The 17,836-nt window shown below is 37.9% G+C and overlaps 1 protein-coding gene across 2 annotated transcripts; it reads right to left on the bottom strand.

The window, feature by feature from the left end:
* Positions 1 to 807: 807 nt before the first annotated feature.
* MS4A14 (membrane spanning 4-domains A14) lies at positions 808 to 17,486 on the bottom strand. 2 transcript variants are annotated; one of them, XM_055274442.2, is made up of 5 exons: positions 17,221 to 17,486; positions 15,959 to 16,087; positions 13,506 to 13,556; positions 10,899 to 11,048; positions 808 to 2,936 (listed from the first exon to the last, which is right to left on the bottom strand). In XM_055274442.2, exons 1-5 carry the CDS (start codon positions 17,356 to 17,358, stop codon positions 870 to 872), a joined length of 2,535 nt encoding a protein of 844 aa, XP_055130417.2. In that variant the 5' UTR covers positions 17,359 to 17,486; the 3' UTR covers positions 808 to 869. The 2 variants fall into 2 exon arrangements, with proteins under 2 accessions (XP_055130417.2, XP_055130497.2); XM_055274522.2 differs by lacking the exon at positions 13,506 to 13,556.
* Positions 17,487 to 17,836: the final 350 nt, after the last annotated feature.

Genomic DNA, 17,836 nt, shown 5'->3' with positions numbered 1-17,836 from the left:
AAAGAGATAAAGTGAAAGAGGATTGAAAAAAAAAACATGATTAGGCTTGGAAGATCGAGGTAACTGATAGCTTTTGATAACACAATTTCCTTTGATGACAGAGGATGAAATTATGTGTCATAAGGGTTGAGAAATTAGAATCAGTAAATGTAGGCATAAAGAAGGGAGCTGAAGCTTCACTCAATACAATACAGTATGTCATATTTTCTATTATGACATCTGCATCTCTGTTCTTCCCTAATTTCTACTTTCCTATCTCTAGATATATCTTAATCCCTCCCACTCCATCATCACAGTCTGTATTCATTGCCACATTCTACCTCATTAATAATTGAACAAACTCAGTCCGTATATCCTCAACATAAATATGAGGAGGGAGAGTAAATAAGAGGATTGGAAACAGCAAGACAGGGAAATGGGAGAAATTTTTCTTCCTTGCTGACTCTTTTGGTTCATGAACCCTTAGAGAGCCTTCATAGACTTCCCTGTGGTTGATTTTCTGAACTCCTATAATGCCAAAAGGGGAGACGAAAAATACTAGCATCATACCAAAGTAGGGCCATTAAATATTGAGTTATAAAATGAAATCGTGATTATAAACCGAAGCACTAACTTTGATGACAAGGAGTATACATGTGAATTATTTCTTCACATACATAAAGTGATGATACAGTGTTAACATTTGGTTTGTTGTCATTTTATTTTAAGTAAGAACAAATTGTTTGAGTGCTCAGCATGCCCTTCGTTTTTTTTGTAAGTTAATTAGGTAGCAACGACAGTTGAGAACACAGATTGGAGGAGACAGTATTGTTTTTTCCCAATTTAATTACATTAATGGGGACAGTGTGGTATTGGGTAGATTCTGCATGTTAGTCAGAGTCTTCAGATTGCTGTTGATCTCTTGGATCACATGAAGTACAAGTTAAATTCACATCTTCTTTATATGAATTTGAGGAAGCTGAAGTGTTTGGTTGCATATCTTGTTCTGAATCTAGATTGGACAAATAGGCAAAACATGTGTCTTGTACTGAGCTTTGGCCAGAAGAAGAATGAAAATCTGCCTTCACATTTTCTGATTGCAGGTCCCCTGAGGTTTGCTCTATACGTTTCATGTCCCCTGGTTTGATGTCTCTAGTATACATATCTCCTTTTTGGGTAACTCTGGATTGAAGGTCTTGTTGGTCTTTATCTTGACTGTCTTGACATTCTAGGTTATGTCGGACTGTTGTGTGCTGGGTTTGGACTTCTTGGTATAGAGCTTTCTGCTTTAGGGCTTCTTTCTCTAATAGATCCTCTGTTTGCCAGTGCTTCATTTCAAATTGCCATTCTCGTGCTTTGTAATCTTTGTTTCTCCAGCCTTGAGTTGTCCAGTCAGGGGATTCTTGGCCAAAAGATTGACAGTCCTGGGTTGTCCAGCCTAGAGATTGCTTTTGTGGAGATTGCCAGAATTGATATTGCTGTATGTGGGATTCTGAATCTTGGCATAACAATTTCGGCACTTTCTCCACCTGAGCTTGCTGTCCTTCGGCTTGAACGTTTTCGGATTGTCCTTTCAGGGATTTCTTCTCTTGGGCTGGCTGGTCTTCAGTTTGGTGATCCTGGGTTTGCTTCTTTGAGAGTTGCTTCTTATCAGTCTGCTGGTCTTTAACTTGTCCATCTTTAGATTGTCCTTCTGGGTATCGTTCCCCTTTGACTTGCTGATCTTCAGCTTGCTGATCTGGGAGTTGCTCTTTAGTTTGTTTAAGTTGAGCTTGCTTATCTATGGAGTGCCTCTTTGGGGATAGCCAGTCTTTGATTTGCTGGTCTAAGGATTTCCGCTTTGAAGATTGCCAGCCTTTGCTTTGCTGATCTAAGGAATGCCTCTTTGAGGATTTCTGGCCTTTGGTTTGCATGGCTAAGGAATGTCTCCTTAAGTATTGTAAGGCTTTGGTTTGCTGGTTTAAGGAATGCTGTCTTGAGGATTTTCTTCTATGGAGTTCCTCCTCAGATTTCCATTCTTTGGTCTCTTCCATAACTTCTGATCTAATATCTTGATATGACATTTGTAAAATTTGCTGGTTTTGAGGTTCAGTGTTTTCTGGTTGAAGATCTGGGGGCTGCTGAAGTTGGTGTTGTATTTTAGGGAACTGCACAATATGGGATGTTGAGGCTTCAGGTAATATGGCATGGGCTGATAGAGCTTGGGATAGAACATCTTGGGAAGGTATGTCTTGGGGTCGCATGGTGTGGGATGGTGTTTCTTGAGATAGCATATCTAGGGATTGCATGTCTTGGGATGTCATGTCATGAAACAGCATATCTTGAGATGGTGTGTCTTGGGATAGTATGCCTTGAGGGGGCAGGTCATTAGCTGTCAGATTATAAGACTGTTTGACATGGGATGATGTAGACTTAGATGGCATGGATTGTTCTGACAGGCCTTCTACTGGTAGAGCTTGGGATGGCAAGTCTTCAGGTGATACATCTTCGAGTTTTAGTGCAGAATGGGATGGAAAAACTTGGAGTGACACAGCTTGGTCCTGCAGAAGCTCGGTTTGCATTTGGGAAGGTTGTGCAATAGCAGATTGTAGATCTTCATCTTTCATTTGTTTAAATGTAGAGTCTAGCTGAATGGGCATATTTTCTGAGGGCTTTTTCTCTAGTGTGGGAGGCAAAGGTTCAATTTCTTCCTCTGAAAATTTGGGAGATGGAAGGATACTTTGCTTTTGTTCATCTGGCACAAATTCTCTACCTTTATTACCTGGTTGGGAGACTAAAGGACTTCTAGAGAGTCTTAACTTGAAGAAAGCATAGCCTCCAAAGAAAACAGAGTGTGCATTTGTAGTTGAATCATCACTGGAAAACTCTTCTTGAAGCACAAATTGTAATTGAGCATTTTCTTCTGGGGCAGGTTGTTCACTATTTTGAGTAACATCCGAAGGCAAGAAAAACAGAACCTATAAAAGCAAGGATGAGGGTAATTAATATGACAGCATCATGTCTGATTTTTTTTTGTTCTCCAAGTTACTTTTCATCTCTGACTTAAGACACTAGATAGGAAATAACATCTAAATGAGAAGGCAGAAAACGAATGCCAGTCCTGCCTTTACCGTCAACTTACTGGTATTATTTTAGAAAAGTCATCACCTTTTAGTTTTTCAAATATTGAATAGAGGAATTTGATTAAGATTGCCTCAAAAATTCCTCCCATACTTAATATTATAAAGCTTCTGAGACATTTTATATCATCTAGTCAATATTCATATATTCATGCTTAATCGATAATGGTTTATTGATCACCTAGATGAACTAAATGCTGGGAATCGAAGACAATTAGATGTGGGATTTTCCCTTAAGGTGCTCACAACTATCTGTACATCAACATATAAATAGATAATAGTAATACAATTCAGCAAATGCAATTACATAAATAGGTACCTAGTGCTTTATGGGAACATAGAAGATGACCTAATTCTGAGACAACCTGGAAATGCTTTACAGAAGAGGCAATATTTAATCTATATCTTAACAGCTGAGTAGGAATTACTCAGGCATAGACAGTAAGATGAAATAAGACAGGAGTCAGAATCCAGGTAGAAGCAACAGTGGAATAGTGGGTACAAAAACACAAGATAGTGATATAGCATGGTGTGATGGCAGATGGTAAGCAGTTAGATATTACTGATATTATTAGATGGTATGCTAGGCTAGGAAATTTGGACTTTCCTTACAAATCAGAGGAAGCTATTGGAGTTTTTTAAACAGCTAAATGACTGCATCTGATACAACCTGCAATGTTTCCCATTAGTTCTCATGTTATTATTATAATTTTTAGGAGGTTGTTACTGCAGCACAACCTGCTGCTTTTTATTCTGACTCCATGAATTACACCTTTCTGAGATAATTCATAGAGTCAGAATAGACTACTTGTTCTATTTGATGAAGTGGATCAGAACTCAGTGATTAAATGAATTAATTATGCTTACCTCGTTGGCTAATAACAGGCCTAGATTGAGAATCTACACATTCTCTTACATAATACATTGCATTTCTCACTCTCCTAATTAGTTTTTCACGTCTATATTTTATCCCTATTGAAGGACTATTTATGTGAGTATAAATGGTACTTTGGAAGACATTTCTATATTTCTAAAAATCCTCAAATTTTTGTTTCATGTGAATTTTAACTTATTCTTCCACTTAAAAAGAGGTTTGGAAGAAAGAATTATAGTTTCTCTGTTTATTCAAGCTCTTGAGTGCTATGGCTTTAAATTTCCTCATCATTACTGAGAACTCAGTGATTACCAGATGCTAGACAAAGTTCCAGAGTCATCACAAAAAAATTGGTATGACATCCCTGTGAAGTTAGTATCCTTCTTTTAGAATAGAGGGAAATGAGGTTCAGATGTTAAATAACCAGACCAGTATCGTAGAGCTGTTTACCTGGGAAGGATTTAAACATTGTAGGTGAATCCAAGGTCCTGTGCTTTCCTCTCTGATCTATGCTTCTTGTATTAATAACTTCACCTACTGCCTACTTCAGGGTGGCTATGACTAAAGACCATATGAAATAATACTTTCAAGCACAGAAACTGGCACAGAGAAATTTCTCTGTAAACGTAGAGTTCACTTTCCCTTTCCTTTTCTTGAGATCAAGGTACATATTTTATTATTTTTGAATCCCCTGTTGTACTTTGCACATTACTATGCCATTAGTGGATTAAAGATCTGTATTCACTGAATTCAATTGAAGGGTTATTTAATGTGAGTAACTTATTTTAATATTGTTTCTAAAAGGCTTAAAACAGGGTTTGTACTCTCCTCTAGTTGTATAAAATACAGATAATACAATAAAGATGAAAGCATGAGATGAAAAATGACAAAAGCCAATACCCATTCATGATTTTAAAAAATCTGCATAACAGGGTAAATTTACTCTGTAAAAAACCTATGAAAAACATCATATTTAAGGGTAAAATATTGAACATTTTCACCCTAAGATCAAGAACAAGGAAAGACTATTTTCATCACTTATTTTAAACATTGTATTGGAGAGTACACAGTGTAATAGGGCAAGAAAAATGAGGCATAAAGTTTGGGAGTAAAAATGTCTTTATTAATACTTAAAATGGTTATCTACTAAGAAAATTCTAGAAACTCTATTAAAAAAAAGCTGTGGGAACTAATAAGTTAGTTTAGAAAGGTCATAGTAGACCAGTATATAAAAATAAATTGCATTTCTATATGTAGGAATGAACATTTAAAAAATAAAATTAAAAACACCATGTACAATATTAAGAAAAAATGAAATAATTATAGATACATTTAACAAAGTGTGCATAAGACTTATACATTGCAAATAATAAAATAATGCTGAGAGAAATGAAATGAGATGTAAGACAATATAGACATGTTTCATGGACATGGATCAGAAGACTACATATTACTAAGAAGTAAATTGTTTATAAATTATCTATAGGTTCAGTACGATTCCAACCAAAATCCCAGCAAGATTTTTGTAGGAATCGATAAACTAATTCTAAAACTTATATGGAAATTCATGTGACCTAGAAGAGCCAAAACAATTTTGAAAAAGAACAAAGTTGGAAGATTTACCCTACCTGATTTCAAGAATTACTCTAGCATAATTTTAGTGGGGCAGAAGAGAAATCTCCATAGAGAATTGAAAAACAATAGAGAAAATCAGTGAACCCAAATGTCGATTCTTTTAAAAGATCAACAAAATTGATACACCTTTACCTATACTGAAAAGCAAAAAGACAATAAAACAACTAAAACAAGACTATAAAAGTGAGGACATTACTACTGACCTTATAGAGAGAAAAAGTATTATAAAAGAATACTGTAAAAAATTATATGCCAAAAAATCAGATACTGTATAAGAAATGGGCAAATTCCTTGCAACACACAAACTACCTAAAATGATTCAAGAAGAAATAGAAAATCCTGACAGATCCATAGCAAGTGAAAAGATTCGTAATCTAAAACTTCCCAAAAAAGGAAACTTCTGGATCAGATGGCTTCACCAGTGAATTCTACCAAAATTTAAAGAAAAAAAACAATTATTCTCAAACTCTTCTGAAAACTTGAAGAGACGGGAAAATTGCCTAACTCATTCTCTGAGGCCACCATTACCTTGATACCAAAAAACAGATAATTATTTTACAGGAAAAGAAAATTACAGATTAATATCCTTTATAAGTGTAGATACAAAAATTGCCAACAAAATATTAGAAAAGGATTATTCATATGATGAAGTGAAATTTATAAGCAAAATACAAGGATAGTACAATAAGAAAATCAATAAATGTAATACATCACATTAATATAATGTTGGAAAACCCCCACACAATCATCTCACTTGGAGTAGAAAGGCATTTGATGAAATGCCTTTCATGAGAAAACCTTTCATAAAACTAGGAAGAGATGGAAAATTCCTCAATATGTAAAGTTTATTTATAAAACACCCACAGCTAATATCATACTCAGTGGTGAAAGATTAAAAGCTTTCCCCCTAAGATCAGGAACTATATAAGAATGCTTTCTTTCACTGCTGCTATTCAATATTGTACTAAAAGTTCTAGCTAGAGCTATTAGAAAATAAAAAGAAATAAAATTCATCCAAATTAGAAAAGAAGAGATTAAGGCCATCTCTATTTCCAGATGACATGATCTTCCTATATAGAAAATCTTCCCAAATCCACAAGAAAGCTACTAGACCTAATACAGGAATTCAACAAGTTTCAAGATATAAGAGCAACCCACAAAAAATCATTGTTGTTTCTGTATAACAGCAATAAACAATATAAAAATAACATTTAAAAAGCAATTTCATTTATAATTCCACCTAAAATAATTATATACTTTAGAATAAATCTAACCAAGGGGATGAAAGACCTCTGTGCTAAAAAATACAAGACATTGCTGAAAGTAATTAGAGACCTAAATAAATGAAAAGACATCTTTTGTTCATTTATACAAAGATTTAAAATTGTTAAGACGTCAGTGCTGCTCAAAGCAATATGCAGATTCAATACAATTTCTATCAAAATTCCAACAGTCTTTTTCTCAGAAATGGAAGAATGGATCCTCAAGTTCATATGGAATTTTAAGAGGCCCTGAATAGCCAGAACAATAATGAAAAAGAATAATAAAGTTTGAGCGATTATACTTTCCAACTTTGAACGTACTGTAAAGCTACACTAATTAAAACAATATGGGGCCGGGCGCAGTGGCTCATGCCTGTAATCCTAGCACTTTGGGAGGCCAAGGCAGGTGGATCACCTGAGGTCAGGAGCTCGAGACCAGCCTGGCCAATATGGTGAAACCTCGTCTCTACAAAAAATACAAAAATTAGCCTGGCATGGTGGCACGTGCCTATAGTCCCAGCTACTTGGGAGGCCGAGGCAGAAGAATTGCTTGAACCCAGGAGGCAGAGTTTGCAGCGAGCTGAGATATTGCCACTGCACTCCAGCCTGGGTGACAAAGCAAGACTCCATCAAAAAAAAACAAACAAAAAAAACAAACAAAAAACAAAACAATGTGGTACCCAGCATAAGGGAAGATATATAGACCAATGGAATTATTCAGAAATAAATGCTCACATATATCACATATATAGTAAATCAATTTTCAACATAGACACCAAGAATATTCAATGGGGAAAGGAATTTTTTCAACATATGATGCTGGAATAACTGGGCATCCACATGTGAAAGAATAAAGGTGGACCCTTACCTTATGCCATATACAAACATTAACTCAAAATCAATCAGACACTAACCCTAAGAGCTGAAACTATACATTTCATGGAAAAAAGTTGGAAGAAATCTTCATGACAATTTGGCAATAATTTCATGGATGTGACAAGAAAGGCACAGAAGACAACAACAAAATAATTGATTAATTAGACTTCATAAAAATAAAGAACTTTTGTGCATCAAAATGTCATCAAGAAAGTGCAAAGACAACCTACAGAATAGGAGAAAATATTTGCAAATCATATATCTACTAAGGAACTAAGATCCAGAATATATAAAAAACTCTACAATTCAACAACAAAAAACAAACAGCCCAATTAAGAAACACGCAAGACTATAACAGATATTTCTCCAAAGAAGATGTATACATGGATGCTCAACATCAAATCATTAGGTAAAAGCAAATCAAAAGCATGAGATACCACTTCACACCCATTAAGATGGCCATTATATAAGGCTGGGTGTGGTGACTCATGCCTTTAATCCCAGCAGTTTGGAAGGCCAAGGTGGAAGGATGGCTTAAAGGCAGGAGTTCAAGACCAGCCCTGACAACATAGCAAGACCTTGTCTCTACAAAAATAAAAATAAAAATAAAAATTTATCTGGGTGTGGTGGCACATGGCTTTCGTCCTAGGTACTCAGGAGACTGAGACAGGAGAATCACTTGAGCCCAGGAGTTTGAGGCTGCAGTGAGCTATGATCTTGTGCCAATGTAGCCTAAGTGACATAGTCTTTGTATAAAAATAAGAAAGAAAGAAAGAAAGAAAGAAAGAAAGAAAGAAAGAAAGAAAGAAAGAAAGAAAAAAGATGGCCATGATAAAAACAAATATGATTCAGAAATCCCATTACAGGATATATATTCAAAGGAAATGAAGACAGTTGGAGAAACATCTGTACTCCCATATTTATTGCAGTGCTATTCACAAGAGCCAAGATAAGGAATCAACCTAAATGCCTATCTACACATAAATGAATAAAGAAAATGTAATATATGTATACAATATACATTATATATTACATATATATATAATGTACACACACACACAAACAATAGAATACTATCCAGCCATAAAACAGAATGTAATTCTGTCATTTGTGGCAACATGAATTAACCTGGAGGACATTATATTAAGTAAAATAAGCCAGGCTGAGAAAGACAAACACTGCGTGATCTCACTCATATTTGGAATCTAAAAAAGTTGACTTCATAGGCCGGGCGCAGTGGCTCACGCCTGTAATCCCAGCACTTTGGGAGGCCGAGGCGGGCGGATCACAAGGTCAGGAGATCGAGACCATCCTGGCTAACACGGTGAAACCCCGTCTCTACTAAAAATACAAAAAATTAGCCGGGCGAGGTGGCGGGTGCCTGTAGTCCCAGCTACGCGGGAGGCTGAGGCAGGAGAATGGCGTGAACCCCGGGGGGTGGAGCCTGCAGTGAGCCGAGATCGCGCCACTGCACTCCAGCCTGGGTGAAACAGCGAGACTCCGTCTCAAAAAAAAAAAAAAGAAGTGGTATTTCAGTTGAGATTTAAGTATGAGGATGAGTTAATTGTATAACTGGCCTGGTGACCGTTCAAAGCCAGAAGAAGCTGATCCTATGATCATGTTGGGGCTGTGGATACTTGACACATTAAAGGATTATAGGAAGTGGCTGGAGTGTGGAGGAGTGAGAAGGATGAAGTCCTGGAATAATGTTGGAAAGGTAGGTAGGATAGGGGTTACAGGGTTTGGTAAGGCTGTTAAGATTCGGGTCTTAATCATCATACGTTTTACAGGAAGCCATTAAGTAATGGCTCAGATTTACATTTTTAAATGATTACTCTGGCCACAGTATAGACGATAGATCGGTCTTTAGGACAGGTGTCAGCCCAAGATAGCTTATGATGTTTGGGTTACAGCAAGAAATTGTTAAGTTATGTGAGTGAGAACTAGGAAGAGATTGTTCATGGTTCTGTATGCAGGTAACTAATCTTGCAATACCCATCCATGGAGAGCAGGAAATAGAAGAATTTCATATATCTGGAGATTTAACCCTTTCGGTATATACAAGTTCTTCCTTGTATATACCAACATAACAAACAGTAGTTGGCTCCTGTCCATTCAGCAATGGCCAAGTATTATAATGTTGTATCGTGTTCTTGGCCCAGTTAGGACAGGGTTTTATTGCTTATGTTGTTTTCTGGCTTTCTTTAGTAATCTATCACGAGTCTAATTTTAGAATTTATCTCAGAACACATGAGAGAAGTCCCTAGGACCACTTCACTGAGTGATTGTGAGGATTAAATAAACTCTTGTATTCAGGAACTAACTTCTCATTTCTTATTTACTGAGGAAGACCATTTTCTGTGATTCCACTTTATTTCCCTTCTAACAGATTCAAATATTCTTCAAATTATAGAACCCATGCTTCAAGATATATCTGGTAGGAATAAAATAAAACCCCAGGACTTGCCTAGGGAACTAGAGAGAAAGGCCTATCAGAGTCACTGACATGCTTAAAAATAATGTCATTGATTACTTGTTAGATAAATACTTTAAATTGCACAGACAATTACATTTCCTGGTAAAAGATCTCTCATCTGCTTTAATGAATAAAATAGCCACAATTATGTGAAATAATGTATGTCTTAAGCTTATAAAAATCCTTACTTTATTAAATGACATCTAAATACCTTCCCCCACTGTATTTTGATCTTAGTGTTATTGAGCAAACTTTTAGATCATTTTGTTCATTAATGCTGAAACAGTAACATTTAATTCAATCTATGGCCATAATAATTGTATTAGCTAAACCTATTGACTATTTAACTGTGCAAGGTACTGTTTTAATTTAAGCAATCCTCACAACAACCCATGAGGTAAGCATTCTTACTATGTTCATTTTCCACTTGAGGAAGACCGAAGCTTAGAGAGAATACAATGTTAGGCCAAGGTGACAAGCTTATGTGAACAGGATTCAAGTCCAGAAAATATCGCTCCTTAATCATTGTAACAGTAACCCCACAGTACCCTTCTCAACCGTCAGTTCAAATGCTGACACAACTTCATTTAATAAAATAAAAATCAATGAATCATTACATCACAGACACAGTTCAGATAAGATTTTAGAGATTCATCATGCAAAATAAGACCACTTACAATGAAAAGAGTTCTACCGAAAACACATATTTCTTCAAGGGAAGACGTCTGGCAGTACTTGTCTTGATGTCTGTAGCTGAGAATGGTGAAAGTAATCCCAGTTATCGCAACCAAGGAACTGATAACATTCATGCGCATGACACCTTGACCCTGAAAGATAGTTTAAAAATGATAAAATAAAATCGAAACCAAAGCAAAAATACCTTGTAAGAAATTTTCAGTGCTTTTATCTTTCCAGATACTTCTCAGGGAAGAGTTGTTCCATCAGGTCAGTATTATTGGAAGGCTTAATAAACTAAATTCTGACTCATTAAACTCAGAAGACAAACCAAGTTTTAGAATGGGCTAAGGATGCTCTATGGCTAATGCTAAAGAAAATGTTAATTTTATCCCATTTTATCTCATTTTATCCCCACCATCTTTCATAATCTAGAAGCAGTACAATGTATTAGCAAATATCTTTGCTTGGAAATGAAATCTCACTTCAAGTCCGAGTTTCACTAGGACCTTATGGAAGCAACCTAATCTCTTGGAATCTCAATTTCTGCCTTTAAAAATGTGAATGTGTCACCGAACTTTTAGGGTAGTATCCATTTACTCATTTATTTCATAAATATTTAATGTGCACCAAATACATGTGAGTACCGCATTAGGCCCTGGAGACACAAAAATGAACAAAAGAGGTGACATCCTGCAATCATGCGGTTTACAGTCATTCCCTGGGAGAATTCAAGCAATAATCAACAGAATCGTTAACATTTAAAAATGTTAACCTATTTGGACTGGAGTTTAAAGGTGTTCTTTCTTGAACTCAGTGTTCCAATAAAAATATTTCACATTGCCCCACCCAGTTCCCTTTATTCATTCCTTTTTTTTGGGGGGAGGGGAGTGCGGGTGGGTGGGGTATGTATATCCGAGTTCCTTTACAGGAAGGGGGTCATCCGATTTGTTCCTTCCTACCCACTCCTAGGACTCATATCACTCTTTTAAAGGACAAATAAAGAAAAGCTTCACATTTCCATTCATCAGGTATTTGCTGTACCTTTATTGATTGTGTTACGACTACTGTGGTGGAAAATACAATGATGCATTTACACAGCCAGTCCTTTCCAGAACAGTTTGTGGCTTGGTGTGGCAAACCTTGGAAGTGTACTTGTAACTTAATGTTTACCTCAATCCCAGGTTTTTATTGCAAATAGGCACTTTGGCAGAAAATGCACAGGAACATATAGATAGGCCATCTCTCTCTTGTTCTTTAGTCCCCTTGTTTTCTCAAGGCTCTATTTTGGCTCCCATAGGACATTTTATAGACTAAGGTCTCTAGATAATCAATCCCTCATGTGTATTGGGCTTTACAAAGAACATGCCCAGCCTAGTCTCTTCTGATTCTCATTATACTTTTGTGCTGTAGAAAGGACACTTGTTGTTATCCCTATTTTACAGATAAATGGAATTAAGGAAGTAAGTGACTGTGAGCAATCACTTTCACAGTTTGTGGAAGGGCTGTGATGAAAAGCCACGTCTTCTGATGCCTGGTTCAGCATCCTGCCCCCATCATTCCTGCGCACCTCCATCTGCATAGCTCTCAGTGAGTCAGGAGTAGGTTTTCCTTACCCATAGTTTATTTCTCAGCTCTGGAAGGAAGTCAATACAGGGAGAACAGCATTTGGGGCTTCATCTGCATTGTCTGCATGTATTTCCATAAGCAGGGATGGAAACATTTATCTGCCCTCCCCTCAGAATGTCTCTATGGCTTGTGACTATCCCTAGAGGAAATTGGCAGAGGACCATAAGAAGAGAGTTCAACTGACTTTCAGAGAGGCCCACATCCCCAGGACCTTAAACAAGATCAGAGTGGTTAGAAAGGAGTATGAACATTTAAGCATCATCTTGCCTTTTATAAGTAATGTCTCATTAAACCCTCAAAATAACTCTTAGAAGTAGGTACTTTTCCCTTCAGGTTAACACAGAAGTGAGTGGTAGCCTTGGTTCAATCCTAGAACAATCCAGCATCGATGCCCAAACTCTTTCTTCCAGACCTTGGTCAGGATCTAAAGAAAAGCCTCAGTTGGTATTGGAGATAGGGCTAGGATTGGGAGGAAGAATTAGTGAGAGCTTAGGATTGGTTTTGGTTAGAGCAAGGTTTCTCAACCTTGGTACTATAAACATTTTTTGTTGGATAATTTTTGTGTTGGAGGGAGGCTGCCTTGTGCATTTTAGATGCTTAGAAATGTCCCTGGCCTCTACTCACTTGTTGCCAATAACACCAGTTGTAATGACCAAAAATGTCTTCAGATGTTGTCCGATATTTCTGGGTCCTGGGGGTGCAGGGCAAGGAATTACCCCTAATTACAAACATTGAATTACAGAGATGCAGAATGGTTTCCAATAAACAACTCTTTGAGTTTACTTGACCAGGGAAATGGGAACCAGTGTAAGAATGTCTGTCGGGCAAACAGTGGCACTGGCAAATAGGAATGATCTGAACTGCAACTTTGATGCATACAGATTTTCCTGAAAGGTAACTTTGTTACTAAAGGCTTTATACATAAAGATGATATAAAACAAATAGAAGATTTTAAATTTTAGGTAGTTTAAGTGACTTACCAGAAATTTTGATTTCTTATCGGTTACTGTGAGGTATCCTGTAAGAATAAACTGTTAAGAAGACAAGAGACAAAAGTTAACAGGTGATGTGTTTGACCACCTTGCAGTATAATTTCCCTTGGATTCGCAAAATATCTGTTTGTGAATCTCCAAGACCATCCCGTTTTTCCACCTGAGCATCAGGGAGTAGGGAAGGTAGGCGTAGGTAGGGTAAGAAGAAACTTTGTGCTGGGTTTGCTCAGCACTGAACAAGCACTCTCTGCCAGGGCCAACTGGGACAAGCAGGCTCCTCTAAGATCCAGAGGACCAGATGTTTGGTCCAGCTGGGGCTCCAAAAGGAGATTCCTGAGCTCTGGGCCTTGAAGAGGAGGAACTGTGCCTGTTCTGAGCAGGTGAAGGGAGACTTTCTCAAGGAAGACCCCTCTAAAGGCGGATATGGGGACCGATATCTAGTGTAGTTATCAGATCCCCTCATTTCCCATGAGCGTAGAGCCTAGTGCCACCTCAGGAAAATGAGAACTCTGTCACTTCATGTGGAGTCCCTTACTTTTTTAATGTTCTGGGGATGGGAACCTTTTCGGTGGGAACTGGCCTTGGACCTTGGGGACATCTGGGTCTTAGAGTCCAAGGATCTGCAGCTGACTTGCAGAGATCAGAAAGTTACCTTTGATACCTCCCTCCGCTTCACTCCCCACATTGGATTGCCAAGTCCTGTCACATCTACCTCCAAGTCACTCTCAAGGCTCTCCATCTCTAGCTCCATTGCCTCCAAGCTAGTTCAGGGAAACTCTTTCCTCATCTGCGTGATTGCAGCCTCATCTCTTTGGATTCTCCTGGGTTTACTGTTATAATTGAATTAATTTCTCACTCGAAAAACACAATGATACTTCAACAAGTCTTCAAATGTCACTATCCTCTTTAAAAACGTTCAGTGGCTTTCCCATGCTTTCACATTGAAGTTCCATGTTCTTAACATGACTATAGGGGTTGGCACGACCTGGTTACACCCTACCTTTATAGCCTCGTTTTATGACATCACGATAAATTCATTGGTCTTCTTTTGGTTACTCTTTCCCACATCAAGCCCTTGGCTCATGCTTTATCTTTGCCAGGGATGCCTTCCTTCCACTTTGCCTAGTGAGCAGCTATGCAAAAAGCACTTCCCTGACCTCCGTGGTCAGGTGAGTCCTCTATTAACCCCTCACATCGCACCTGGAACTCTTAGAGCACTTAGCACAAGTGTAGGAACAAATATTTGGGGTTACTTTTGACTTTTTCATGTCTGGTGTCCCAGTTAGATGACAAACTGTCTAAATCTAAGAACAATTCACCACTTCTCTGAGAGAGGAGCTGTTTTCCAGTATTCTCAGTCTGAGCACCTAGAATGCTATTGAAGACGTGGTATGTGCTCAGTAAATATCTTTTAAGTGAAAAGTAGAGTTTTCAAAAGCAGCAGGCCAGAACCTCATTTTAATTCACACATGCAGATTACACAGAGTCACACTGGGACAATTCTGTTGTGAAATGAGAAAGTGAGGGGTTGGTCTGTTTGATTTTCTACAGTATGGCATGTATAATTTGAAAATCATATTGAATATTACATTATTTATATTGGGAAAATGAAAACACTGCTGGTTGTTTCTGAAATGCACATTATAGAAAAGGCATGGAATATTTCTGTTTATCTAAAGAGACTGTGGATTTTTAATAGTCAGAGATAGTGGCCTAATTTATTAATCATTTCACCTATTTGTTCATTGATTGATTGATTCATTCATTCATACACACTATGCCTCAAGCATGATTCTAGGTTCTCAGAATATAACAACTAAAACAGACAGTAATACTGCTGTCTTCTCAGGAGTGTATGTTATAGTAAGAGAAGCTCTAATGAGTCTGTCCTTAAATATTATGGCACAAAATTAGGAATCCAGGCTGTGAGGATTGGATAGAAATAGCACTGTACTAAGAATAATATTTATGGCTATATGATTATCTAGATGAGTGCCACTCATAAAGTTGTCCCTGGGGCTAAGAAGGAGGATGAGCGATAATAATCTTAAAATTCTTTTTAAGTTTTCAGAGTCTGTGATTCCATGAGCGCTAGCTAGGCTAGATATGTTTAAGTTATTCTCACTTTTGAGCTCAGTTCCCTTATTTGCAAAGGAAAAAGTTGGATATTTGTGCATCTAGTCTCCCAGGTTGGTAATGAGGAGCAAATGTCTTACTATACACACAAGGGCTTTGGAAACTTTTAAGCACCTGAGAGTAGTTATTACAATGATGATGGTAGTGCAATGACCAAATGGAGTTGCTTCTTTTGCCGTGAAGGGAACTGCCTTTTTTGGTCTCCAGGAGGGCCACATTTATGGAATTCATTACCCTAGGATGTGAAGCAGTTCAAATCTATCTTTATAGCAATTTCTCCAAAGCTTCTAATTGACAGTACTCACAATAAGTGCTCCCCAAAATGGATATCCTGTGAGGACAACAAGGGGAAATCTTTGGGAGAAACGGATGTAATTAAGTGCAAATATAGTTCCAAGGCCCACAATGATTAGAGCAAGCAGGATCTGGGTAGCCTGTGAGGAGAGAAATGGGTACATCAGGTTACAAGTATCCAAGCCCCTGTGGGCTACCCCGCATCCCTCAGGGTGTGCCTCCATGGCACACCTTTCCCTCCATCCAAATGCCTCCCTCTCATTTGTCAATCACTCTCAGATTGTTAAGAGATTCAGTTCAATGTGTTTCCTTCCCACTTTGCTTGCCTGGATCCTTCAGGTTCAAATCCTTCACTTTTATTCTTTATTATTTTCTATCTTCCCTGGTGTTACCAATTAATCTTTTATGAGACAGATTCGAGTACATGTCTGACTACCCCCAGATTATAAGCTTCTTGAGCACAGGGACTACAAACTATTCATCTTTACATTTTTTTCTTCTGTCTCACCAGTATCCTATTATTATCCTAACAGCCCCCACCCTCACATTTTCCAGCACTCAGTATAGGCTTTTGGAATTGGGGCTCATCCCAGTTGTCTAAAAGTTTAAAAAGTTTGATGACATAGAGTGGAGAACCTGGGATGAGCTTGCATTTCACCTCCCCTTCATCCAAGGACCCAACTAGGGATGAGAATAGCCCATTGGGCCTATCAGTTTGTAGGAGTCCGCAGGGAAAAGAATAGCAGCAGTGGTTCTCAGGGCACAACTTCTCTAAGAGTCTAGATTTTGTCCCCAGGCCACATCTCTGGGCTATGGCACCCCAAGTAATGATTTTTGCTGTTGTACAAAGGATGGAGGCTGTGCATACAGCTGTCCCCTGGGAGCATTTGTGATGAAAAACGTTTTGTATACTTTATCATTTGGTTCACTGTGCAGCTTTGAATATGGGTTTTGAAGCACTCCCAATTCCTTTAAGAGCACGAAGGGGAAGTCAAACCTCTCCACTTATGGTTTCTTAGCTTCAAGGGAGGTGCCACCACACCCTGAAGTCACTTCCTCAATGAGATATTTTAAAAAGTTATACTAGTTTCTTGCTTCCCCCTCTGCTGGGATTCAAAGATCAGTACTAATTTCTCATGTAAGATGAAGGGGGAAAAGTAGAATTAACTCCCTCTCTGAAAATAATTGCACAGAGGTATCTCTGCAGACATACATGAATAAATAAACCTCTTTTCTCCCCTTCGGGAAGACCTATTGATTGGAGAGCACTTACCCCCAAGACTCTTGGCTCTCCCTTCAGAAAATCCAGCAGAGAGCTATGAGGTCTGTAGGGAAATGCAGTCAATACAGTTTCGTTTGGTTTTATAGTGATGACGTGAGTTGCCCTTCTGTCCTGGGATGTTGACTCCATGATTCGATGCCAGAACTCTAGTGAGAGAAAGAGTGAGCAAACATTGCTGCCCAAATCATGGTCTACCTCTCCACCAGAGTCACATGGAGCCCTTAGAGATGAGCCCTTAGTGATGACTGTACTCAGTAGTAGAACCTCAGAATCATAGTTGAGTCACAGAGTTTTAGAATTCTAGAGCATGCCCAGCCCCCCATCTTCCTGGTGAAAAGTACTGTATCCAGAAGACTTATTCTCTTGTCAATTTGCTTACAAACATATGGTAAACAAAGAATAGATGGTATATACAAAACAAGTCCTTACACATATGTTCATGAGTTATAAAGGAACTAAAACTTATGGAATCTTCCTTATGTTCTGGGAACTGTGTAGAAGGTGTTTTGTTTGTGTTGACATGCACTAACATTTATTCTTTTAACAGTTCTACAATGCTGAAACTGAGGAACAGCAAGGTTATGTCACCCAAAGACATACGGGACAG

This window comes from Symphalangus syndactylus, chromosome 1 (genome assembly GCF_028878055.3).
Source record: "Symphalangus syndactylus isolate Jambi chromosome 1, NHGRI_mSymSyn1-v2.1_pri, whole genome shotgun sequence".
NCBI lineage: Eukaryota > Metazoa > Chordata > Mammalia > Primates > Hylobatidae > Symphalangus > Symphalangus syndactylus.
This window is presented reverse-complemented; position numbering and strand designations above follow the sequence as displayed.